The sequence below is a fragment of the Babylonia areolata genome, chromosome 8 (genome assembly GCF_041734735.1).
Source record: "Babylonia areolata isolate BAREFJ2019XMU chromosome 8, ASM4173473v1, whole genome shotgun sequence".
Lineage (NCBI taxonomy): Eukaryota > Metazoa > Mollusca > Gastropoda > Neogastropoda > Buccinidae > Babylonia > Babylonia areolata.
The window spans coordinates 22,271,475-22,296,984 of NC_134883.1; the positions used below are offsets into that span (position 1 = coordinate 22,271,475).

At 40.3% G+C, this 25,510-nt stretch overlaps 2 protein-coding genes and 1 non-coding gene across 3 annotated transcripts; 2 read left to right on the forward strand and 1 right to left on the reverse strand.

The window, feature by feature from the left end:
* Positions 1-4,989: 4,989 nt before the first annotated feature.
* Positions 4,990-11,501, forward strand: LOC143284655 (uncharacterized). Its single transcript, XM_076591556.1, has 5 exons — positions 4,990-5,641; positions 6,976-7,141; positions 7,663-7,872; positions 8,611-8,913; positions 10,762-11,501. Exons 1-5 carry the CDS (start codon positions 5,549-5,551, stop codon positions 11,169-11,171), a joined length of 1,182 nt encoding a protein of 393 aa, XP_076447671.1. The 5' UTR covers positions 4,990-5,548; the 3' UTR covers positions 11,172-11,501.
* Positions 11,502-12,171: 670 nt separating this feature from the next.
* LOC143284654 (serine--tRNA ligase, cytoplasmic-like) lies at positions 12,172-24,849 on the reverse strand. The gene is made up of 11 exons (XM_076591555.1): positions 24,596-24,849; positions 22,004-22,074; positions 21,311-21,394; positions 20,447-20,605; positions 18,954-19,094; positions 18,128-18,283; positions 17,278-17,502; positions 16,844-16,973; positions 15,476-15,633; positions 15,043-15,172; positions 12,172-14,513 (listed from the first exon to the last, which is right to left on the reverse strand). The coding sequence occupies exons 1-11, from the start codon at positions 24,729-24,731 to the stop codon at positions 14,401-14,403; spliced, it is 1,503 nt and encodes a 500-aa protein (XP_076447670.1). The 5' UTR covers positions 24,732-24,849; the 3' UTR covers positions 12,172-14,400.
* Positions 24,850-25,398: 549 nt separating this feature from the next.
* On the forward strand, positions 25,399-25,470 carry Trnag-ucc (transfer RNA glycine (anticodon UCC)). The gene has a single exon. It is a non-coding gene; the product is annotated as a tRNA-Gly (tRNA).
* The last annotated feature ends 40 nt before the right edge of the window (positions 25,471-25,510 follow it).

Below are 25,510 nucleotides of genomic sequence, written 5' to 3' on the forward strand. Positions count from 1 at the left end.
CAACCGAGCTTATCACCAGGCTGGAACTCGACCCCCTCAAACCGCTGTGCCGCACTGCAGCGAAGGCCACCATGAGATCATGGGCGGTTTGGTTCAGGTGGCACCCCGGGAAGGTACTCTAGTGCGGACAAGTAGAACTGTCCGAGGCCACCCAGAGAAACTACAGGTCCCCTTCTCCCGCACTGACTCTCACAGACACTCCTTCTTCCCTTCTGCTGTCCGCCTGTGGAACCAGATTCCAGATCATGATTATAATATCAGCCATTTCCCCTCAGTCTTTCAAGACCAGGACTGAGGCCTGGCTGCGAGCCTCAGGCTCAGTATAGGTACAGGACAGGGTTGCTGGGTTTTTTTTGTTTTGGGGTTTTTTTTGTTTGGTTTTTTTGTTGTTGTTGTTGTTTTTTGTTGTTGTTTTGTTTTGTTGTTGGTGGTGGTGTTGTTGTTGTTTTGTTGGGTTTTTTTTTTGTTTTTTTGTTGTTTTTTTGACTGATGCTGTGTGGGGCCCGGGTTCCCCTGGCTGAACGAGGGGGGCTCAACGGTCGTACACAGACATCAGTCACCTAGAGCGCACCCCTCTATCTATTGTGGACTGTTGCCCTGTATAGGGATTACCACAGGATTATAGACAAAACAATACAAAACAAAAACAAAAAAGCGTCGCTCCAACACATACATAACTCCGGCATTCACACAAGGGAAAATACGGAATTCCCATCAGTTTAATGGACACACACGCACGTACGCGCGCACTACACACACACACACACACACACACACACACACACACACACACACACACACACATACGCACGCACGCACACTAACACACACACTGACACCCACGTATGCACTCTCACACACTACACACACACACACACGACGCGCGCGCGCACACACACACACACACACACACACACACACACACACCGGCACGCACACACACACACACACACACACACACACACACACACACACACACACACACACTGACACACACACTTGCTGGCCTCCCACCCATCAGAAAGGCAATACCCTTCCCAACAGATTTTACAAGATGAAGCTGAATGAACACTGCTATCATACCAGTCGCCCGTGCAACACGGTTCATGGCTGGAGTGAACAACTGCTAATTGGTCGGAATATATAGGAAGCCAGTGACAGAATAATAACTCCCTTTTAGTCCTCATGTCAGTCACATGAACCGCACCTTCTGCCTCCCCTCCCCCCCCCCCCCCCCCCTCCCACCCCCCTTTAACCCTCTTGTATTCGGATTCTCTGAAGTGAAACTCCCCTTATTTTGTCATCTTAATTTGCAGTTATACTCTATAAAAACGGGCGTGTATGAACCCGCACTAGCTACATACATACTGTGATGTGAACCTCTAGAATAATTAAATTTGGCAGGTGAGTTCATACAGCCAGGTACTGTATATATAATCTGAACCTTCCGAAGGTCAGCGTCCTGCCCAGCTGTACTGTACCCCTAAGTAGCACAAATTAGAGTTTATTTTCTTATTCGGCGAGTGGTGATTTGCCGTGCACAGTTTTGTTTTTGATAGTCAGTGCCGCATCAACTGACGTCACGGTTTGGGCTTTCGCTGGATTGAGAGGAAGATCTCACTCAGTGACATTGTTTCAGTTACTTCTGGAGTGTCTCAGTGCAGTTCGTCTTTCCAGTTTTTGAAAAATTGGCCATCGAAGACCCCCCTGAGAGAAAGTGGGTCAGGTGTGTGCCCTTCCGAGCGTAGCTTGTTTAGACTGAGCGGGCTTTTGCCGTTTGTTTGTCCGAGTCTGTTTGTTTTTCGGCATCAGTTTGACTGAAGAAAAACGCGAAGAGGAAAAGAAAAAAATCAGTCCGTAGCAGTGTCCGGCACTCAGCCGGTGTGTCGGGTCCGTTCGTATTTGGCAGCAGAAAGTCGGTGACATCGGCTGGCCGTGTTTCAGGTCACCGGGCCACATGTCACACAGTGGCTCAAGTTGCGGCGTGGCGAGGCGGCACGTGGTGTTCGGCGGCACCATTCCACCTTGGCAGTCTTCTCAGTCGTGATGACGGGTGCCATGCTGAATTCTCACCCGAGTTTCCATGCAGAGTTCGATCATCCCCGTTGCAGCTCAGTGGTGGGTGGAGATTGTTCCGATCTCCTGGGTCAACATCAGTATGCGGTACGGCGGACCTGTTAGTGCCTAAAACCTCTTCATGTATAATATATTAGTACTACGCACGCAGAAGATCAAATCCCTGCTTCTGTAACCCATGTCAACGTTCGGTGGGTTATGGAAGCAAACTAGTGATGAACATCCCCAGCATGCACACCCCCGTCTGAAAACGGAGTATGGCTGCTTACATGTCACTCGGGGTAAACAAAGACGGTCATACACTGACGTCGATAAAATGCCGGTTACGTGTCTGCCGGCGCGCGCGCGCGTGTGTGTGTATGAAGTGTGAGTGTGTGTGTCAGTGTGTGTGTGTGTGTGTGAAGTGTGAGTGTGTGTGTGCGTTCAAGGTCTTATCTTACATATTTTTCCACTAATTGCAGTAGCTGATCCAGTTCCTCTTAGATATCAATCATTCTGTCACTGGTAAACTCAGCAACAGAACATAGCCCACAACCGCCAAAAGTTGTGATATTTGGCCAGAAGATAGTTGATGACGTAGAGGAACCCTGGCACTTCTTTTCGCCACAGCGCAGACTACGGAAAGTGATCCTGGCCGGCTGGCTGTGTGAAGCGGCCACACACACCCCCCCCCCCTTCCCCGAGTGCCATCAGTGCTGCGCGGAAGGGATTGAAAACTGTGACTGAGACAACAGACGTGATGAGACTGAGACAACAGACATGATCGGAGACTGAGACAACAGACGTGATGAGACTGAGACAACAGACATGATCGGAGACTGAGACAACAGACGTGATGAGACTGAGACAACAGACATGATCGGAGACTGAGCAAACAGACGTGATGAGACTGAGACGACAGACGTGATGAGACTGAGACAACAGACGTGATGAGACTGAGCAAACAGACATGATCGGAGACTGAGACAACAGACGTGATGAGACTGAGCAAACAGACGTGATGAGACTGAGCAAACAGACGTGATGAGACTGAGCAAACAGACATGATGAGACTGAGCAAACAGACGTGATGAGACTGAGCAAACAGACGTGATGAGACTGAGACAACAGACATGATGAGACTGAGCAAACAGACGTGATGAGACTGAGCAAACAGACGTGATGAGACTGAGACAACAGACATGATGAGACTGAGCAAACAGACGTGATGAGACTGAGCAAACAGACGTGATGAGACTGAGCAAACAGACATGATGAGACTGAGCAAACAGACGTGATGAGACTGAGCAAACAGACGTGATGAGACTGAGACAACAGACATGATCGGAGACTGAGCAAACAGACATGATGAGGCTGAGAGAACACAAGTGATGAGACTGAGACAACAGACGTGATGAGACTGAGACAACAGACATGATGAGACTGAGCAAACAGACGTGATGAGACTGAGACAACAGACGTGATGAGACTGAGACAACAGACGTGATGAGACTGAGACAACAGACGTGATGAGACTGAGAAAACAGACGTGATGAGACTGAGCAAACAGACGTGATGAGACTGAGCAAACAAACGTGATGAGACTGAGAAAACAGACGTGATGTGCTGCGTTTCTGATGTCCAGACGCACTTATGTCATTTCACTCGTCAGGACGCCAGTGTCATCATTGATATTACAAGGCATGGTGGGCCCGGCCATTATACAACTGAGTCCAGTCACAAAAACCGTGACGACCCGATCGACATCCGAAATTAGCGTGGACACCGCTACTGCCGGATCAGCGTCAGTGTCAAAACAGAGACTCGGAAAATCCAACCCACCCATCCCCCGGTGCCTCTCATTTGTAATAATAATGCGATGATGATGATAACAAATATAATAATAATGATAATGAAATTATGAATGATAATCGTCATCAGTGATGATGATGATAAGAACAATGATAATGATGATGATGAAGAAAAGGGACTGAAATGATCCCATACTGTTCAGTTTAGAAAATGCAAACTTCAACACTTGTTTGTTCTTCTTTTAGGTGTTCTGTCGTGCAATGCAAAGCCTCAATCTGCCTGGCTGAGAAAGAAAGCAGCTTCTTCGGGTCACTAAAAGAAATATTTGATGAACCTTCTTTTATCAGTTCAGTTTGTTTTTCACACATTGTTAAATCAGTAGCAAACCAGTTTCATGTCATTTACGTGTTTCGGGGTTTTTTTTTATCGGTGTAGTTTGTGAACTATCAAATTATCTCTTTCACACACACACACACACACACACACACACACACACAATTTCTATTTGTGATCCATTTTCATCTCATTTACATTTTCTTCATCAGTGTAATTTGTGAACTGCCAGATTATCTCTTTCACTGACACACACGCGCGCGCGCGCGCGTTTTCTACATGTGATTAAAAGCAAGTAAGACTGACATCTACGTTTCTAACGAAGTCGAAATGCTCGCAAATTTAATACTGAGCCACAAAAAATCCAGTAGCGGTGCTTTCCGCACGAGCGTGCAAGTTGTTCTTTTTAAACTTACATAAGTAAATGTCTTCAGGAAATCTGAACAATAGCCTACATGTCGGGGTTTTTTTTTTCCATTAGAGTGTGAAGTAATAAGATACACAACAAGCACTGCCGCCTCCCATCAGTTGTTACCATCTTCTCAGTCATGCGGAAGGGAAGCCGTCAGCCAGCAATAACACTCTTAGTGATGGGGGGAGGAGGAGGGGGAGGTGGGGGGGGGGCGGGATGATGGTGGGTTCGCAGAGCCACATTCCGCAGTTGGCAAGTGGCCATTCTTCATCAGCATTGGCTGCTGACGGTGTGACGGAAGCCACAGGGTTCAGTGCCAATTCTGCAACCCTCGTTTTTGCTCCTCACACTCCAGTAACCTCATGTCGGTTCCCCCCCCCCCCTCCTTCCGGTCAGTGCCGAATGTAAGGTCAGAACCGTGACAACCATCACTCTCCATCGCCACACCACCTCTACTCTCTTTCAGTCCATCATATCTAGGTGACGCTTTGGTTGGCTGTTCTGCTGGAGCAGCGTCGCTAACGACACATAGACACATAAAATTCCCGTGGCGCAGACCATAGACACTAATAATAGTGTTAGGGTGCAGACCATCATGGAGGTGGAAGTGTCCGTTGCCAAGGTACCTGAATAATGTCTGGTCTGCTGGGACTGATCGAGTTGCTGCGCTCCTGGACAGCTACTGGACTGAGCTGCCTTCAGTGCATGTTCCTGCCGGCCAATGTAAACCACCACGTTTGTACTTGCCATTGCCCGCACGTCGCATGCACATAAGTAAATAGATCTCGGACGACGAACAGGCCCTTAACGGGGCCTAATAGTCAAGTCTTTCTGCGTACCCATTTGTGAGTCTTCAGCTTCCTCCACCAAGACCACATTTATCGGTTCGTTGAATCGATCGCTGTAGACTGCTGCAGGGAAGGAGAAAGGTTTGCGATGCGAACTCGGTTGTTCACCATGATGTCCTTGGTGCAACTGCTTCTACCGCTCTGCCTCCTTTCCGCTCTGTTGGGCGGGGCGCATGGTGACGTGAGTGTTCATCGAATGTGATGTGTGTGAGGTGACCAATGTGACGTGATGTGATTTTCATTAATGAGTATTGGTTTTGTAAAGTTTTGAGAGATTGCGTCTATTGGGGGGAAAATATATCTAAAAATAAATGAATGAATGAATGAATGAATCACGAATGAATGAATAAATGAATAAATAAACATTATTATTATTATTGATTAGTGGTATATTATTATTGTTGTTGTTGTTGATCTTCTTATTATTATTATTATGTTGTTGTTGTTGATCTTCTTCTTCTTCTTCTTCTTCTTATTATTATTATTATTATTATTATTATTATTATCATGGTCATCATCATCATCATCATTATTATTATCATCATCATCTTCTTCATCATCATCATCACCATCATTACTTCTACTACTTCTGCTGCTGCTACTACTACTACTGCTACTACTGCTGCTGCTGCTGCTATTATTATTATTATTATTATATGTGGTGTGAGGTCTGACAGTGATTTGTTGTGCTTTGGTGTAGTGTGGTGCTGTGTTGTGTGATGTGGTGTGGGTGATTTGATGTGAAGTCTGCCTTCTGTTGCTTCATCTTTGTGCAGTAGTTTACATTCATTGCTATGCAGTGAATATGTATTGCATAAAAGTATTGAGGCATAATGTGACTGGAAGATACTGAGCCACAAAAACAAACCACTTACTGTAGTTTTAGTGCTGGCCATCAGAAACGTGGGAGTGTGTGCATGTGTGTGCTCTTCTGCATATATTCTGTGGTGTGTGTGTGTATGTGTGTGTCTGCGGGTGTGTTTGTGTGTGTGTGTGTGTGTGTGTGCACGTGCATATGGGTGTGGGTATGGGTGTCTGCGGGCATGTTTGTGTGTGTGTGAGTGTGTGTGTGTGTCTTTTGTTTGTTTTTGCTCTTTTTTTTCTCAATTTTTTTGTTGTTAACATAAAAAAAAATGCAAAAAACAACCAGTTTGTGTGTGTGTGTGTGTGTGTTTACATGTGTGTTTACATGTGTGTGTATGTATGTGTGTCTTTTGATTTTGCTTTTTTTAGGTTGGGTTTTTGTTGTTGTTGTTGTTTTTGATTTTGTTTGTTTGTTTGTTGTTGTTGTTTTTGATTTTGTTTGTTTGTTGTTGTTGTTGTTTTTGATTTTGTTTGTTTGTTTGTTGTTGCTGTTGTTTTTGATTTTGTTTGTTTGTTGTTGTTGTTGTTTTTGCGGGGGCAGGGGGGGGAGTTGTTGTCAACATAAAGACAATGTAAAAACTAGCGTGTGTGTGTGTGTGTGTTTCATGAGGAATAACACAGAATAAAAAGTGCTGAACAACGTGATTTCAGGCTGAGGGTGATGCTGAAAGACGGCTGTGGGGAAAGAGTCCCCTCCCAGTGTTCACCAAAGTGCAAATAGAACACACCAACTACAATGCCACAGTCATCAATGTGCGCTACAAAACCAATGAACGTCCCAACTACCAATGGTTTATAGATGATGTGCCCTTTGAAGGTCAGCTCTCTCTCTCTCTCTCTCTCTCTCTCTCTCTCTCTCTCTCTCTCTGTCTCTCTCCCCTCTCTTTCTCTCTCGCCTTTCCTTCACTTCCCTTTTTTCAACTTTTAATTGTGTTTTTCAATAATCTCTTTTGAATTCATTATACAATAGCATGGTTCTGTTTTTGTTATTAGTTCAAATAAGCTTCTCAGTTTCTTCTTCTTCTTCATTTGTGGGTTACATCTCCCACATTCACTCGTATGTACACGAGTGGGCTTTTACGTGTATGACCGTTTTTACCCCACCATGTAGGCAGCCATACTCCGTTTTCAGGGATGCCTATCAATTTAAATGGCACCATTGGTTAAGATATGTAGCTATAAAATTCTTATAAATACATACATACATTCATTCATACATACATACAGTGCCATTGGTTAAGATGTGTAGCTATAAAATTCTTATAAATACATAGACATGTTTGAAAACCATTGTTAATACAACGTCATATACTCACTTTATATTCACTCACATTTCAGGAGGCGTGGGAGATTTTGTGGTTGATAATCACTACGATGGCTTCATGCTCTGCATGACCCGGATTTATGTACCAGACAGCATGGGAACACGCTTTTCTGTCTGTCTGCAAACTCGTGATGCCCAAAACTGCCTCCACCTGCGTCCTCTGATTGCCCCATTCGATGATCAGGAGGAGTTCATAGATGTTCCCTGGCCTTTGCTTGTTCCAGGTAAGATGTAGTCCAGTGCAGTTTGGTTTTTGTTGTTTTTGTTTTGTTTTTGTTTTTTCTTTACTGCGCATCCTCTCTTCACAGAAGCAATTATTGTGTCATCATAATGTTTTGATTTCTTTTGTTTTATTTTAGGGGTTGGGGGTTATTTTTACCCTGCAAAGAAGGTTCTTTTCTTTTGAATTTCATGCATCTCAAAAATCAAATAATTTCTTACACGTTGTAAAGTGAAACAAGAAAACGGATTTTACATTAGAAAACATCAAATGGATCTAAAGCATTCGATAATGAGAAATTAATAACACCTGCAATGAGAGAACATGAAATGCTGAAAAGAATGATGAATTTTCCTGACATATTTACTGACACATATTCAGTCACTTGATCTCTCGCTGCTCCAGTTGGTTCAGTGTTTATGTCCACCACCTCCTCCTCCTCTTTTTTTTTCTCCCTTAACAGACATTCCATTTTATAGCATATGCATCTGGCATGAGAGAGAGTACTTATCATTCTAAATTCAGGGTACAGGCAGACTTTTGTTGCTCATTTCACTTTCTCCTTGAAAATGAAAGCTGCATGCAATATATGGAATGCAAAAATTATATTTGTCATTTAATGATTATTTTCCTGATCCAGTGGCTTTAAAGAGGGTTTTTCTGGGGTTTTTTAGACACGATTTAGAGAGACGTACAGAAACAGGGAGAATCAAGACTTGATCAACATTCCAACTTGTTTCAGCCCCACTTGCACGATACTACAGAGGGCGAAATGTCACAATATATGCCCCTGAAATGGACACTTGGGACTACACCTATTCTGGGCGTTTCATCTACCTCCAACCTGGGCAGGTGAACCAGCCGCAGCCTTTGAGGCAAATGGAGTACAGTCTGACAGGTGGGGGTCAGAATGGGAATGTTGTCACCATGAGACCAGTGACGTCAGGCTCTCCTGGGTGGTTTCTGCGAGTGAAAACCAGCATGGGAGAGTATGAGGGCGAGTTGTTGTTTCAGACAACATATCAGCCTTCACAGCAGGCATCAGGTGAGAAAATATTTCCCCCTTTTTTGTTCTTTTTCAACAAACTGCAATGGGCAAAATGTAAAATACATCATTAACAACTGTCACATAATTATGATTCCGACATATTTATTCTTTTTCATCATCTTCCCACTTCAGTTATTTCTGATAGTTGGCTTTTGCCTGTATGTAGCACTGTTGCAAACATACTGTTGTTGTGTTTTTACTTTGATGAACATATGACTGTCTTTCAGTGCTTGTCCATCTCTCTCCCTTTAAAAAGTATGCTGCATTTTTGGGAGGTACTGTTTGTTCTTAAAGTTTCAGAGAATTGATCTCTCAATGATCTCTCTCTCTTTGCTTTTTGCTCTCTCTCTCTCTCTCTCTCTCTCTTCGAATTCAGACAATCAAGTCCAGTTATAAGAAAATGGAAGCAAATTTTTGAGTTGTTTGTTTCTTATATCTGATGTTTCTTCATCCAAATACCATAGATACAAGAAAATTCTTTTAAGTATGTTTTCTTTTTACAGAGGTCTTAACTTTGTATTTGAGAGTTCTCTCTGTCTCTTGCTGTCTGTATGCATGCTTTCTGATTTATTTTTCAAAATGAAATGTGGTTTTCGTTATTGTAGAACAACCCTGTGACTACTATTATTAATTAATGATGAAATGTTCACATATGTGTTAAATATTACATGTTCTGCCCGATTACGTGATTTACTAGTTTGATATTTATGGTCTCTTTAGGGTATTCACGATTGTATATGAACATATTTAATGTTTTAAGCAGGACAGCTGAACAATCAGAATATAACCAAAATGCTTGGATCACACCTCTCTCTCTCTCTCATATGCACACATATGGAGTAAATTAAAACAGTCGTTTCAATTGAACCCTTGAACTGTAAGGGGTGTTGCACACGCACTTTACCACTAAGCAATTAGCGAACACTGTAGATATAGATCTGACACTAATAAAATGAATTTTCAGCTTCAGTCTTTCTAAACCAGACCTTAGCCAGGAAATTAGGTAACCAGAACCACATAATGCTTTAAGTCTTGCCACACATTTCCATGTATTGTAAACATGCCTTGAAAGCACCCACATCTGCTTTTTGCACCGAGTTCATCCTTAAGTTGGTGGTGGATGTTTACTGGGTACTTTACCCTTTGTGGGAGACCATTCCCTTTCATCATGCAGCACTGGCAGGGTTGGGAGTGATTTAAGACAAGACACAACAACATGAAATGTCATGTTCTTGTTTGGTTTTTAATGACACATCAAATTATCATGCGGGTGGTGTTTTCTTTATCTCTGTATCTAGATCTACAATCCTTTGTAAAAGAAACAAAGATCACAAATAGCAAACTGAATTTTTATTAGTGTATGATAATTTTCTCTTCTTTTTTTGTTTGTTTGTTTGTTTTTTGTTGTTGTTTTTTTCTTCAAATTTTCTTTAACTTGGAGCTGGGTGTTTACAAAGTATTTTACCCCATCAACAGTTTTTAACTCAAAATGGCTGGGCATTTACTGAATACTGGGCATTTACAAATTAGGTAGTTTCCAGTACGTCTTTTCCAGACTAACCTCTGCTACAGGTATTTAAGGGCACCTGGAATAGCAGCCAATTCCTTGAGGTGTCTGTCACAGCAGGTTTTGGAAACATGAATGGTTGGTTGTAGTAGCACTGCACAACATAAACCTGGATATCTGACCCCAGTGGTGTGGCTGCAGTTTTGTGAAGTGTTGCGTCATCTCATATCTTGGCCAAGAGCTTCTTATTTTCCCTCTCTGTTTTTTTGTGTGTGTTTTTTTGAGTAGCAGTTTACGTGCACATGCACACATTAATTTATAATTTCACGTTTTTCCAGCCATAGTGGAACGATGCATCTCGACTCGACCCATCCACATCTACCAGCGAGGCCATTTTACCCCCTTCCCTGGTATTTCCGTGGCTATGTTGCCACACAGTGGAGATGCTCTCTCTGTGACCTGCCGATCACAAAGCAACCTTTTCTGCCTCATTGCCTGTCCATTTGCCTTCAACGGGGACGTAAGGGATGCAGGATTGAGTCTGTCAAGAGTCGAAGACGATGGCGTGACAGAAACCCGTCTAGAACTCACCAGTCTGTCTGCAGAGGCGCGGCAAACTGGGCAGCATCTGGCAGAGGCGAGGTTTGTAATGAGTCCCTCTGATGATGCCCAGCCTGGCCTTTTCCGATGCTCTGTCACCTTGGCCAGTCAAACAGCTAGTGCTTTAGTCCGCTTAACCATTATGTGACAGCTCTGAAAAACAGGCCCTTTGTGGTCATCTGGGTTATTAACCATAAGATTTTATTTGATCTGAACCATTGTGAGAATGAACACCAGAGCTTCAGCAAACATATTTTTTCATGTTCTGATTACATTTTATATAGTTGCAGTTTATATAGTTGCATAGTCGTTTTAATTGCCTGCCATGTCTTTCTTCAGTTTTTATGTTGGTTTATTCGATGATTTTGTTAATCCAGTTCCTCCTGCCAATTTCTTCCCTCAGTGTATCTGTGACATCGGTTTTCATTTTAGATTCTTGGACAGTGAGAACATACTTCAATATAAATCTTTATATAATTGTGCTTATGGTTGTATTCTTTCCTGAGTGTGTGTTGAATGTGGGTGCAACAGACATGCAGAGCATGTCATTGTGCAATGTCACAGGTCTGATGACTTCCTTTATCCCCGAGTCTGACAGTGTCTGACAATGTGTCCTGCTGTCAGACATCATGTGTGCAAGTTAATGAAAAAATCCCACCATTTTGTGCACATTGGGCAGAAAGAGAATTACCCGTTACGGTATCTCCACAAAGCTGTTTGACTGTGTGTGACATTGTGTCCTACTGTCAGAAATCATGCATGCAAGTCAATGAAAAAATCCCAGTTTTATGCACACTGGGCAGACAGAGGATCACCTATTATGGTACCTCTACAAAGCTGTCCTTCCACACAATTTTCCTTTGGGGTAAACTCCTTCACAAAATAAAATCTGTGGTGAAGAAGTTTTATTTCATTTACAGTTACATTCTCAAATTGTTGATAGGCTTAGGTATTGACTGAACCCCTTCTAAGATCATGTTTTTGGAAAGGGGTAAGGGAGAAGGGAAGGGGGGTGGGGTAGAGACAGAGAAAAAGAGCGTGAGTCTGTGTGTTTGGAAAAATGAGCCTGCCTCTGTATTTGTGATCTTTTTATTTTCTTAGAGATTTCTGTACTTCCACCTCTCACAAGCAAGGATACAAAAACTACACCCATTTTCAATAATTTACTGAAATATCTCGGAACAAGACACAACTTGGCCCACCACATGGACACAGACAACATTGTGCACACAGGTACATAAAACACTTGGTCAAATCTGAAACTCACAGACGATGTTCTGTCTCAGTTGCAGCTCAGAGCCAAAGTGGATTGACATGGCAGTTAAACATATGGAAACTCAGTCCCTCTGCAAAGTATTAGTCCTTCCACACAGGTGATAATCAGTACAACACAACAATGCCTCCAATGCAATATTTTAGAACTGCATTTTGTGAGCAAAGCGTACATGGCTAAACGAAGGTGGGTTTGATTGTTTTGTGAATGGGTTTTTTCCCCCATCAAGGGGAATGGAGGGTACTTGTAAACCAAAAAAAATTTTTTAAAAGCTGGTGAACTGAAATTTTCTCATGAGCTGGCACATGATGATGAAATGGTGAAAATAATGTCACAGGTCAACCTAATAACATTCTTGTTCAGTATCAACCAAGACAAAAAAAATACAAAAGAAAATCGACAAGCTATTTATGCTGATTGTGATCAACTAGCAAGATATGTAGATATTATTCAAAACACTGAAAAATAATGATGAAAGAAATCAAATGATTACCTGTACTTCTACTGATACCTCTACCTAAGAACTTCATGTGAAAATAAGAAACCAGAAGATAAAACAGCCATTACTGTTATTCATTGGGAGTTGGGCAAGGGATTAGCATTTGATATATCATAACGGTAATATTTTCAACAACAACAAAAAGTGAAAGACCTGTAAAGCATAGAAGCTTTATTGCAAATTATTACCTGAAAAGCATAGAAGCTTTAGCTTTATCCATTGAAAATCTTTATTCATCCGTCATTTATTTGCAAATTCAAGAAAAAGTGTACTTTTAGTGCATTTTGTCTGAGATATTTGAAGCAATGATGCACTGTTCTTGAATAAAAATCATGCAACAAGTTAACTGTGTCTAACAAAAAAGAATGAATTGGAATTATACTTTAATTTTATCTACCTCCATCAATAAAAAGAACCATCATAAATAACAATAATTGCAACTAATATGATTTGCAACATAATACAGCCTTTCACCATCAACAACAACAAAAAAAGGTTTCTTGAACTTAAATCAACAGCCAAATTCCTCAGAACAAAATTTTCAAACGAAAATCTGAAGATACTGGATCTGGATGAATTTTTTGTTTTCTTTTCTCATTGCAACTAGCGGGGTATTCGAGGGAGTGTTATTTTGAACATTAATGGAATCCCAGTATGTCATCTGTGCACTCCTGAGTTTGAGTAAAGTGTATGTGAATAATTTTTTTTTTAATCAGCTTTTAATGAATATGGATATTCTAGCTTAAACAGGTATGCACAGTTAATAAAAAAAAAAATGTCAGAAGATCGTAGCTTTAAATGTGACACACTGCTTTCAAATATTACTTCTCAGTTCTGACAGTTTGTAATGTTCTACAATTTCTAGTGCAGGGCAAGGTCTGGATAAAAAGTAAATGACTGAATGAACAAATGAATGAATATGGAGGAAAAAAAAAAGACTCATTGTTGAAGCTTTTTATTCAATATGACAGCAAAGACTGATCAATTTGAAACAAACTGCAAGTGCAGAGAAAACGTAATTACAAGACACAAGCTGAAAATATGGAGGGATAAAACAAACTGCTGTACAACAGCTAAACATAGCAAAGAATTGCTGTATCTCTCACATTATCAGACAGCAAACTGTAATTCAGGCAAACCCTGCATTTCAAGTCTTGAAGTCAAACATGATAATTTTGACACTCCTCCATGCCGGAACATTATCCTTATGTAAAATGATATCCTGCATCTTGATTGATTTTACATGTTTCTCAAATCACAACACATACTAGCATTAGAGGTTTACAGTTTTATTTTCCATAAACTCCTTGATGAGACACCCTTTTGAATTCAGTCAATTAAGTCTTGCACTGAAACAGGAGTGGGTGAAGAAGAGGGAAAATAACAATGTCCCATTAAACATTACAAACACGGCTTCTCTTTTATCTGAATTAAACCCTGAAAGACCTAAAGACAGGCAAATCCTGTATTGTATATCTTGTGGAGAGCCTCTCCAAACATCCGTCAAAATGACACGACCATCTGTTGTCCCAGTGTCCAGGCAATAAAGCTGAGAGTTCTCTAGACTGGTCACTGAGAAGCAGGAATATCCTGTGCTGAAAAACTCTACTGCTCGACCTTGTTTTTCTTCCCCTGGGCCTCTTTGTGTTTTTTCTGTTTCTTCGTCTCCTGCTCATCAATCGGGGCTGGCTTCACAAAAGGGATCTTCTCATCCAGTCCTGAAAGAAAAGCAATATTCAGATGATCAATATTCCAAACTGGCATCATGACAAAATCTAAAATCAAACTGCAATAAGAAGAAATGTACTTGGACTCTTTTTAAAAGACTATAAGACTGATAACTGCCCACCATCTTTTTCTAAACACCTGAGAATTTACATTCCTCAAAAGTCTCTGGGATGAGCTATCAAATGAATTTTACAGTCACCACAAAATTACATCACATTCCACAACAACACCAAAATACAATTTATGAGAAATCTCCTTTGAGTTACAGCAAATCCCACAAAGATATCAAGATACATTTGTTTATGAAATATCTCCTTTCATCTTGATTCCTGTTTCATTTTGAAAAGAGAAAAAAAAAAAGCCGTGCAATACAAACAGCATGGTTTAAAATGTCTCAACTTAGGTAAAACCATCTAACACCAAGGTCTTTCTTGGTATTCCCCCCCTCACCCCTCTCCCCCAGAGTGATTTCCTTTCCACACAACTCAATATGTGAACTAACAACAAGAGACTTAATACCTGGAGGCATAAACGGTCGCAGAGGCTCTGGAACAATCACGCCATCCTCAGTCTGATTGTTTTCTAGGATGGCACAGATGACACGGGTTGTGGCACACATGGTGGCATTCAGCATGTGCACATAGGGTACCTGGAGCCAACACAAATATAACTCGTACTTACAAGTGTATCAATATATATATATATATGTTCATGCCAAAATGTATACCATTACTGCAAACACACACACACCCACACGCACGCATGCACGCACGCACACACAAAAGTCTACTCTCAGACAATCACAGATCTACTGAGTGGTAAGGCAAGCACAAAACCAGTTGTCTTTTTTTCTTCTTCTCTTTGAAATCATATCCACATTATAGCCACTTCTGTATTTTGTCACAAAAATGGTTGTATTTGAAAACACTGGTGATGACACCAAGAACATTACCTCCTGCCCCATCTTCTTGGTCTGTCCATAGCGGATGCGCAGTCGGCGTGACTGGTAGTCTGTACAGTTTGAACATGAGACCAGCTCCTTGAATGATGCTGATCCTGGGAACCATGCCTCAAGATCCAGTTTCTTTGCTGCAGCATTGTTCAGTTCACCTGAAAACGGAAAAAAACCCATTCAAACACAGATTCTAAAAACATTGAAACTCCATGTTCAAAAGACAGGTGATCATAAGCAGATACACAGGTATTCATTACACCAACACATGAAGACACTTTTTTTTAAACTTCTGCAGTAAACTTTTTTTCATCACTACTTTTCACTTCTACAGAACTGCTCTCAATTCACTCCTGTCAGACTTTCACTTCATGATAATCGGAAGAAATTCTCAGACAAAAATTAAAGAAATGTAACTAGTCTCTACTGTTAAGCATAATCATCCCTTAACTAGTAAATTCCTTAAGCTGGCAGACCAATGTGATTCAGTTTTGAATCTTTATCTTCATGTGAAGACCTATGGCAGCAGATATTTCACATTGTCAACTTCTAAATGGCACAATCCTTTGTCTGCTACGTGCCAGTGCCTTGTAACAGAGAGGAGAGAACCTTTGCTGACATTCATCAACAGCTGATTTTCTGCCATAAACAACATTCTCTGGCCAACATATACCTGATGGCCCTCAACACAATGGAAGACCATACTCCATCACAGCTTATGTCCTATCTTCAAGCAATTGCTGCTGCTCCCTTTTGTTTTCTCTGCTGCACCCTCCACACAGCAGACTGATTCTTCATCTTGGGAATTATCCACCATTCCCTCCTTCCTCAACCACATGTTCGAAGTATCTAAAGGGTGGCCAGATTCCCCCCTCATGTGAGCCATGCTTGGTATGATGGGGTCCACAGTAATGGGTAGCCTTTGCCTGAGCACTGGCACTGTATTCACTATTGTGGCAGTAGATCTGCTTCAGCTACACACATTCCTAGGGCAGGTGCTTCACAATCAGGAGTGTACATAAAAAAAAGTTAACGTCAGACATCACTTATCACTAATCATTGCCTATTCATCAGCCCAGTTTGGGACTCCACAAAGATGAGTATGTATATGAGTGGGAAGAGAACAAGTTTGGTATGGATGTGAAAAGATGAACAGGATGCTTCAGATGTGAGCAAGAATCAACTGATAAAGCATGGGGAATAATTCAGCTGCTGACTGTCAAAGTTGACAATCAAATGAATGACTTTTTCCTATGAGTTTCAGATGAACACTAACACATACACACACTCCCACAAGACAAAATACAACATAAAGATGCATCCGTGCAAGTAAGCATCATTTCATACAGAGAACATTTATGCACAAACCTGAAACAATGTTGACAACGCGGTAGGGGATTCCAAGTGACTGGGTGAACACCTCAGCATTGCCAATCATCTCATTGAACATCTCCCATGACTTGTTGTCGGTGGGTGCTGTGATGCAGAACTGCTCTACCTATAAAAATAAACATCAATATAACATTACATCTCTATGTGAGCTTTACATTCACGTCTGCATGACCTTCCTATGAAATCACAAAGAAAATTAAATAACATTTCACTGACAACCATAAAGCTTTCAATGACATACGGGTTTAACCTATCTTACATATATATGCATGCATGCACGCTTGCGCACACACACACACTCACACTGTAGAAAAACATAAAATCACGTGTGCATAGACACACACAGATAAACACCCACACTGACGGACACACACACACACACACACACACACAAACACACACACACACACCTTTTCAAACTGATGGACCCGGAATATACCACGAGTGTCACGACCATGTGAACCAACTTCCTGACGGAAGCAGGTAGAGTATCCCATGTAACGCAGTGGCAACGACTCAGTAGGAATCCACTCATCTCGATGAAAGGCAGCAATTGGCTGCTCAGAGGTGGCAATGAGGTATTTTTCGTCCACCACATCACCCTCCTCTTTCTTTTCACTTCCCTTTCCTATCACCTGAAACACAGGGATGAAAGTACAAATGAAACAAAGTTAACATTCTGAATCGAGAACAAAATGTTCAGCCCAGAATGTTAAACTGTGCTTTCAACTGACTGGAAAAGTCCATTCCAGATACAAGAATTGGTGGAAGTAATAAGAACACATTTAACTTTATTCACTAAAATTGACAGCTTTACAGGCTGTATTGAAAAGTAACTCTTTTTATTACAGGAGTGGAGCGATGTAAGTGCACTTCATAAAACAATTGTGAGTCTTTTATTTCTTCTTTGAACTACAGTAACATAGTCTGTAGTCCCAACATAAAGCATTTACTGTAGACAAGAAAAATGTTTTTCCATATATATATTAGCCTTCTTATCCCTCCTTGGAGATAATTTAGCCTCCTGAAACAAAAGATTTCTTCTACCATCCAAAGACCTAAACAAATAACTGTGTTGTAAACAAGACAAACACAATAAGTTTCAAGCCAGTAATGTGAAGCAAAGAGTAACTCCCTTCATTTATCTTGAATATATTATGCTGCTGACCACATTTTTAATCTGTATTTTGCACCAACAAAGTACTCTTTGAACTATTTCTCTTGCCAGTCTAAACCCTCTCTGCTGACAGTCATCTTTACCTTGTAGAGTTCCTCATCAAACTGAGAGAGCTGGGCCACCTCTTGCATGACCTCCTTGCGCATGAAGAAGGGTGTGTAGAGCGGCTGGTAGCCCTTGCCATACAATATCTTCATCGCATGGTTGATCAATGCTTGTTCCAGGAACACCAAAGGGCCCTGCCACAGTTAACACACTATTGATGCACTATACTTGACTGAAAAAAAAAATGAAAATTTTTGGACTGGTTTTTTTTTTTTTAATAATAAAATATATCAAGATAGAAAAATATGCTACTGGAAATTAATGATAAAAATTCTGACGACAAAACACAAAGGAAAACAAGGAAGCCAAAGCTTTTATGGCTCTTGTGTGATACAAACAGATTTTTTTTTTCAATAAGAGGACAATGATGCCCCTCCCCACTCCCCAAGATAATACAAAATTAAAAACAAACAAAATTGCTTCTTCTTTTTTTTTTCGTGGTGAAGGAATATATAAGCCAAATGCTGAACGAAAATTTCCTGCTGATCCGAGCTCACCATGCTGAAAGGATCAGGAGACTTCCTTATCTCATGTGCACTGTGTGCCCACTACTGGCATGGCGCAACATTGAATCCTTGACCATTAAGGGTAATGAGCAAATCTTTGCCCATTACTGGTAATGCACAAGCCACTTTGCTCATTACCGAAATGGGAAGCAGTTGTGCATAACCAGTAATGCGCAAATCGCTATCAAACATGACATATATGTCATGATTTATTACACAAGTGACATGTAGAAGTGGGCCTGAAATACCTGTTTGTCTGCCTGCCTGTCTCGTGTTCATGTACGTGTCATGGACTGACCTTCAGGTAGTAGCCACGCCCTCCAGCAGCCACTGCTCCACGTTCAGTGTCAACTCCATCCACCATCACCACAAGGTCCACATGGCAATACTTCTTCTTTGTCTCTATGTCACCAAATGTCCGCTCTATACCATTCTCTTCCTGCACACATATTCACACACACACACGCACACACACACACTCTCTCAGTGAACACACATTCTAAAATCTAATGCATCACAACTGAATCTTACATTTCATCCCTTCTTGTGTTCTTAAACATGATATGGAGCAAAGCAAATCAGCTAGAAGCATCATATAATGATGTGGAAAAAGATGTGGAAGATGTCGAAAAAAGACATGCAAAAACTTACTGAATGCAAATGGACTGGACAGAGATGGTTCTTTCCTAAAATAAAAGTATTTAAAATACTCCTCTGGAAATAAGCTGCAATTTCTTATAGTACACAGCACCAATAAAGTACCAAAATGGCACCAACATTATATAGTTTCGGTCATGAACCCCTGATTCCTGAATCCATTTAAACAAAAAGGCACAGCGGTATTCTGACCACCCACCAACCCCCCCAAGCCCCTCCCCACCACCCCCACACCATTAAATATCAATTGACTATTAAAAAAAATATTGAAAATTTTTTTTAAGAGATTTTTTTTCAATTGTAAAAACAACAAAGGTGGGATAATTTAATTGACACTGGTGTTGTTCACTGCATCTTCAATGCTGCTCCGTCTATTGTGAAGGAAATAAGCATTTACATGCATGACCTTCGGCCTAGGCCACTCCCTATCATGGATGAAACACAGATGAAACAGCATGAATTGCTCCATGGAAACCATGTTTCGTGTGAGTGCCAATGCTCATATTGGTGCAGTGCCAGTACCGTATCATGTTGATGGATTCAGTAACACAGCTTACTGTTTGTGTGATTCATGTCATATCGGAGCCATTTCAGTGCCATGCTGGTGTAGTGTGTATGGAATTTCAGCTTTAGTTATCATGCCTGTTGCACTTTTCAATAAGCACAGACATTCTCAAGATTTTGAAAAGAAGAGACTATGACCATGCATTTACAGAACTCCTTGCATTTATGCATCTTTCAACAACCAAAGGCAACACATCAAAATACAGTCTGCATTCTTCTGATATTATGTTCAAGGCTTCCATAGATAATAGCTGAAATTCCCATTCTGCTGTGGTTAAAAAAAAAAAGGCACAAATTGAAAAGAATAAACATAAATGCTGTAAAGCTACAATAAAGAAGAATACAGTTTCATAACCATAACTATATAAATTTTTTAAAAAAAGCTTTATAACATTAACAAAGATAATGCAAACTTGTCACTATTTCTTTAATTTAAAAAAGATAACTTTTTCTTTAACAGCAGAAACACTTTCTGGACCATATGAAATCTAGCCTGTAAACAATGGCGAATCCATTTTTCAGTGGAAAATTCTAAAACAATTTAGTTGCGTACAAGTTAATTATATCAACCTCATCATTGCTGACGATGCAGCTATCGTGCAGCATGTTTCCAATCTCCCGCAGTGACTCATTGCGAGCTGATTCTGTGTCCAGTAGAGCCTGATCATTTTCTTTCATTTGCTGGTCAATCAGCAGCCGGATAGCCTTGATCTGGGTCACCGTCAGATCCTGTAATTCCACAGCCACATACTAACATTGCCAGTTTAGTACAACTGAATTCACCAAATATTTGTTTGCTTCTCTACTGGGTGTCTTCCTTTTTTAATCACCTCTTCAAAAAATAATAACAACAATCTTGTGAGTGCAAACAAAAGAAAACACTGTTTTACCAAATGACACTCATACACAGATTCAAATGTATCATGCGTGCATGACTGCATATTTCAATTATTCTGATGTATGATAACTTTTTTTCTGATGTATTAAAACAATCTTTTCTGAAATTATATAAATACAGACTCATTACACAACACAGCTTTGTTTTTGTTTTTTAATGGTTAAGTATCTGAACTCACTCAGTTTTATTTTACATGGTAAAGACAAATCATAAACTAAAGTAAGGGGCATAAATTTAATAATTTACAAGATACTTAAACCAAATCAGAAAGAAAAATCCTGAAAGAATCACACAAGCAATGACAAAGTCCTGATTTTAAAAAGGTATAATTTCAGCAAACATATATACTTGTCAGGAATTAAAGTTGTTTGGGTTTTTTTATCTAATGGCTGTAGAGATCTAACTGTTACTATTCTTACAGAGTATGATCCTGTGCATTGTCTCTATCTGGTAAACTTATTTTCTCATTTGGCATTATAATGTTTATACTGAGAGAAATAAGAAAAGATGACAAAGTAAATCTATATTTTCCATACCTTGATTTTCTCCTGGCTGAGTTCATCAATATTGCCCTTGATCTCTTCAGGGATGGTGTCATCTTCACCCACTGGTTCCTTTTTCTGCAGCAGCACACATAGGACTAAGCTCAACACTGACAAATCCACATCTACAGGCAATACATTACACTTGCTTTATAGGAATTCATAATTTCCTGCTCAACCATTAGATGCTACAGTTTACGCCCTCTCAATGGCAGAGCCAAAGGAAGTGTGTGAGTGTGTGTTGGAAGGAGGGCGTGGGGGGAGGCAGGTACATTTGACATTTTGTACATTACAAACAAAAATTTATCATACAAACTTTTGTTATCAATCTAAAAGAATGCAGGATGTGTTTTGAAATCACCTTCTAAGATGGTTTAAAAAGCAAATTTACTTTATTAGTCCAAAAGGCACATTTCAAACAAAGAATTCAAGATACAAAAGAAAGAAACAAATACCACACTTTTTTTCATTGTTGTGGCATATGATGTACAACTCTCAGACCATCTTAATCATATCATTTGTACATGTATACTGATTTTACAAACAGCTGAAAATAGTTTTGTCAGGATTCCAAGAAATAAAACATGAATATATTCATTACATTTTGAACTGCTGCTTTTACTTTTACCATAATTTTGAAAATGAACAATTCTGCACGTGTATGCAAGTTCACTTCAAGAGGCTTACCTTCATCTTTTCCCCAATCTCTTTGCTACAAACATTTTTCAGTTTGTTCAAGAGATCAGCCCTGAATCTCACTGAAACACAAATTTGTATTTATTGAATCATAAATTCATGTCACTGCAAACTATATGATAAAGCATAATAAATAAAGAAATGTGTCAATGTTGAACACATTATTACGTAAAATCTAACATTGTGTACACATACAATATTACCGGTCTAAAATTAGCACACAAAAAAGAACACACACACACACACACACACACACACACGCACACGCACGCACATACATACACACACCTTGAAATTGCTGCTTATCTAAGATAAACTGGGTCAAGACATATTCATTCAAACACATTAAAATTCCGCTTTCCAGACACAAAACATGAATCCATGTTTTCTCCCTCTCCTCTTTCTCATGCACGTGTGTACTTGCTATGAATACTGGAACTATCATTAGTATCACGCGATGTTGCATGAGAGCTTTGCTGATGACACACAACTTTATCAGTCAGCTTCCATAGCTGAATTTGATGCACTGGCGACTCAAACACAGGAGTGCATTGCTGGCCTAAAGGACTGGATGACTCTCAACAATCTGCAACTGAATGCTGATAAGACTGAATTTATGATAACCTGCCCAAAGAAGTTTCGTCAACATCCTTCCTTTCCTGACTCTGTTCTGATCAATAGCACACCTGTTTCACTTTCTCCTTCTGTTCGCAGTCTTGGTGTAATCCTAGACCAGTCTCTTTCTTCCAACAGCACATTTTGAATATCTGTAAAGCTGCCTATTTGGAACTGTGTAGAATCAGCTCTATCCGCCACTATCTCTCAACCAATGCAACCAAAACGCTTGTATGCTCTGGTTCTCTCAAGATTGGATTACTGCAACTCTCTTTTGGCCGGCCTTCCCAAATATCTGTTAGACACGAATTCAGAATAACGCTGCCAGACTCATTTGCAGAGCTTCTAAATTTGACCATGTTTCTCCTCTCCTTTAGTCTCTCCACTGGTTGCCTGTTTCTGATCGAATAGACTATAAGCTATCCACTCTGACCTTTTCTGCAGTCAATCGATCTGGCCCCAAGTATCTTTCTGAACTCCTCCATATCTATACCCCGTCTCGCCAGCTCTGTTCTTCCTCTGATACTCGAGTTCTCAGGATACCTCATGTCAGAAGTAAGACCTACGGACACAGATCGTTTTCTTTTCCATCGCCAAAGATGTGGAACAAGCTCCCTGATAACCTCCGTCATTCTGATTCCCTCACATCTTTTAAATCTCGTCTCAAAACTCACCTTTTCCCTCAACAATAAGTTCAATTGTGGCAGGTCCACTTGCTTTGCGTTAGCTGTGCTTGACTATATGTGTATACATATGTATGTGTACGTAACTACATGCATGTATATGAATGTGTATTGTGTGTGTGTGTGTGTGTGTTTATGTAAGTTTGTGCCTGCCTATGTGTGCGTATGTGTTAGGGTAGCTGTTAGATACACATGTATGTTAAAATGTATGTATGCAGTGTATGCGTGTATGTGTGTAGTCACATTTTGGTGTGTGTATGTAACATAGATGTAATGTTTTATGTTAACAAAAGCATTTTTGTAAAGCACCTAGAGCAGATTTCTGGATAGTGTGCTATATAAGTATCCATTATATTATTATTATTATTATTATTATTATTATCATCATCAGCAATCAGCTAATTCATAAACTGTATAAAGTCTGGCCAATTTTGTTAACCCATTTTCCTCAGGATTGTAGAAACCATTTGAAATGAATTGCACACTCATACACAATGCATACACACGCACACACATTGGCTTATGCATGCGTGCACGCGCGCACACACACACACACACACTCACAATAAGAATGAAAGATCTACACACACACGCACATGCGCAAATAATCAGTTAACTTCAGTCTTGAATCATAGCATGTTCTAAAGAAGAAGCATTTCACTCATAAAAGTTTAACTGTTTTCCAGGGAAGGTGGGAAAAAACCTAAATAAGCCACAGAAAATTTTATAAATAATCATTGTGGGCAGAGGGGTCATCTGATAGTTGTTGCTGTAGATGGGAAAGAAGGGAACGGCAGTGTTCAACCTGGACCTGAAGCAAACAGGCGGTCCTCCGGTTTGAATTATCCAGATTCAGCTGTTCCTCATATTCTATTTCATCTATAGTTTAACAGCTTTAATGGTTTTACTTTCATTCTAATTTTCTACTGTGGCACAACTATTGTCACAACACATTTTTATACTAATATTAAACTGATGGCACTGAGTAGTCTAGATCTCTCAAATTTTTCCATTTCATTTTCAGGTTCTAATTCACTCAGAATGGATTAGATCTAGATGATCATAATTCTTATTGCATCATGCATATCATCAGGCTGATCAGCTGTCACCGGACTGAATACGAAATATTGAAATCAGAGTATTTGTGTTTATGAATTCATAACAGATAAAATGCAGTTTGAGTAATCGAGATTTGCGTGACATCAATTCATCTAACAAAGTGAAGTTTTGTAAAAAAAAAAATATATATATATATATATATTTTAAGTTGAAACTGATTACTCACGTTTTCTCCAGGCGGTGTCTTTTTCGACAACTCGGTCGACAAGAGTTACATCTTTAAATCTTTTGGCCTGGTTTTCCTTCACTTTTGACGGATCCCCGCCTTTATCTGCACGGAACAGCTCGATGTCCAGAACCATGTTAACTGTTATAAAGAATTTACAATCAGGCAAGTGCCAGTCAGGTATGTGCAATTCTTAAGTCGTCTGCTCGATCAGATGAGGAAATCACCGGCAAACAACGTGGATGATATTGCGCATGCGCGTTATGTATTTCCTTGTGGGAGTGTCCTGTGATTGTCGACAACTTTTCACATTTTACAAGGCCATCTTCGTGATAAGTTTCATGTTTTGATGAATCATTAATTTTTCTAAATCCATACAGTTAATTTTGTAACACATGCAGCTCAGCAAATGTTTTATGATTGATTCAATATAAACTTTGACGAAGTCACCTAATGAGTCAAGGGGACTGGTGCTTGTCAGTTTGTTGGATTGCATCAGATTAATTGTTACAATAAATAAAACTTGCACTCAAGTTTTCCAGAGCTTGGGTTTCACATCATTCCTTCAGTCTGACATCATCACCTTTGAGAGAGTGGGTTTTTTTTCCAGATCAGGGGTGATTGTGCCGATTTTCGTTGGTGAAGATTGGGTTGAAGTTTAGTCTTTCACACGCATGTGTGTGTGTGTTTTCAGCGCAGATGAGTAGACTGAAATGGAGGAAGAGGCGAAGTTGGAGTGGGACGATGTTCAACTTATGTTTAACTCTTATATAAAATACATGTATTGATGTCAGGAGCGTGAAGCGTCGGTGGTGTAACGGTTAGCATGGTTGCCTTCCAAGCAGTCGATCCGGGTTCGACTCCCGGCCGACGCACTTTTTATTTTTCTATCAATTGTTGTCGAAAAAAAAAGCC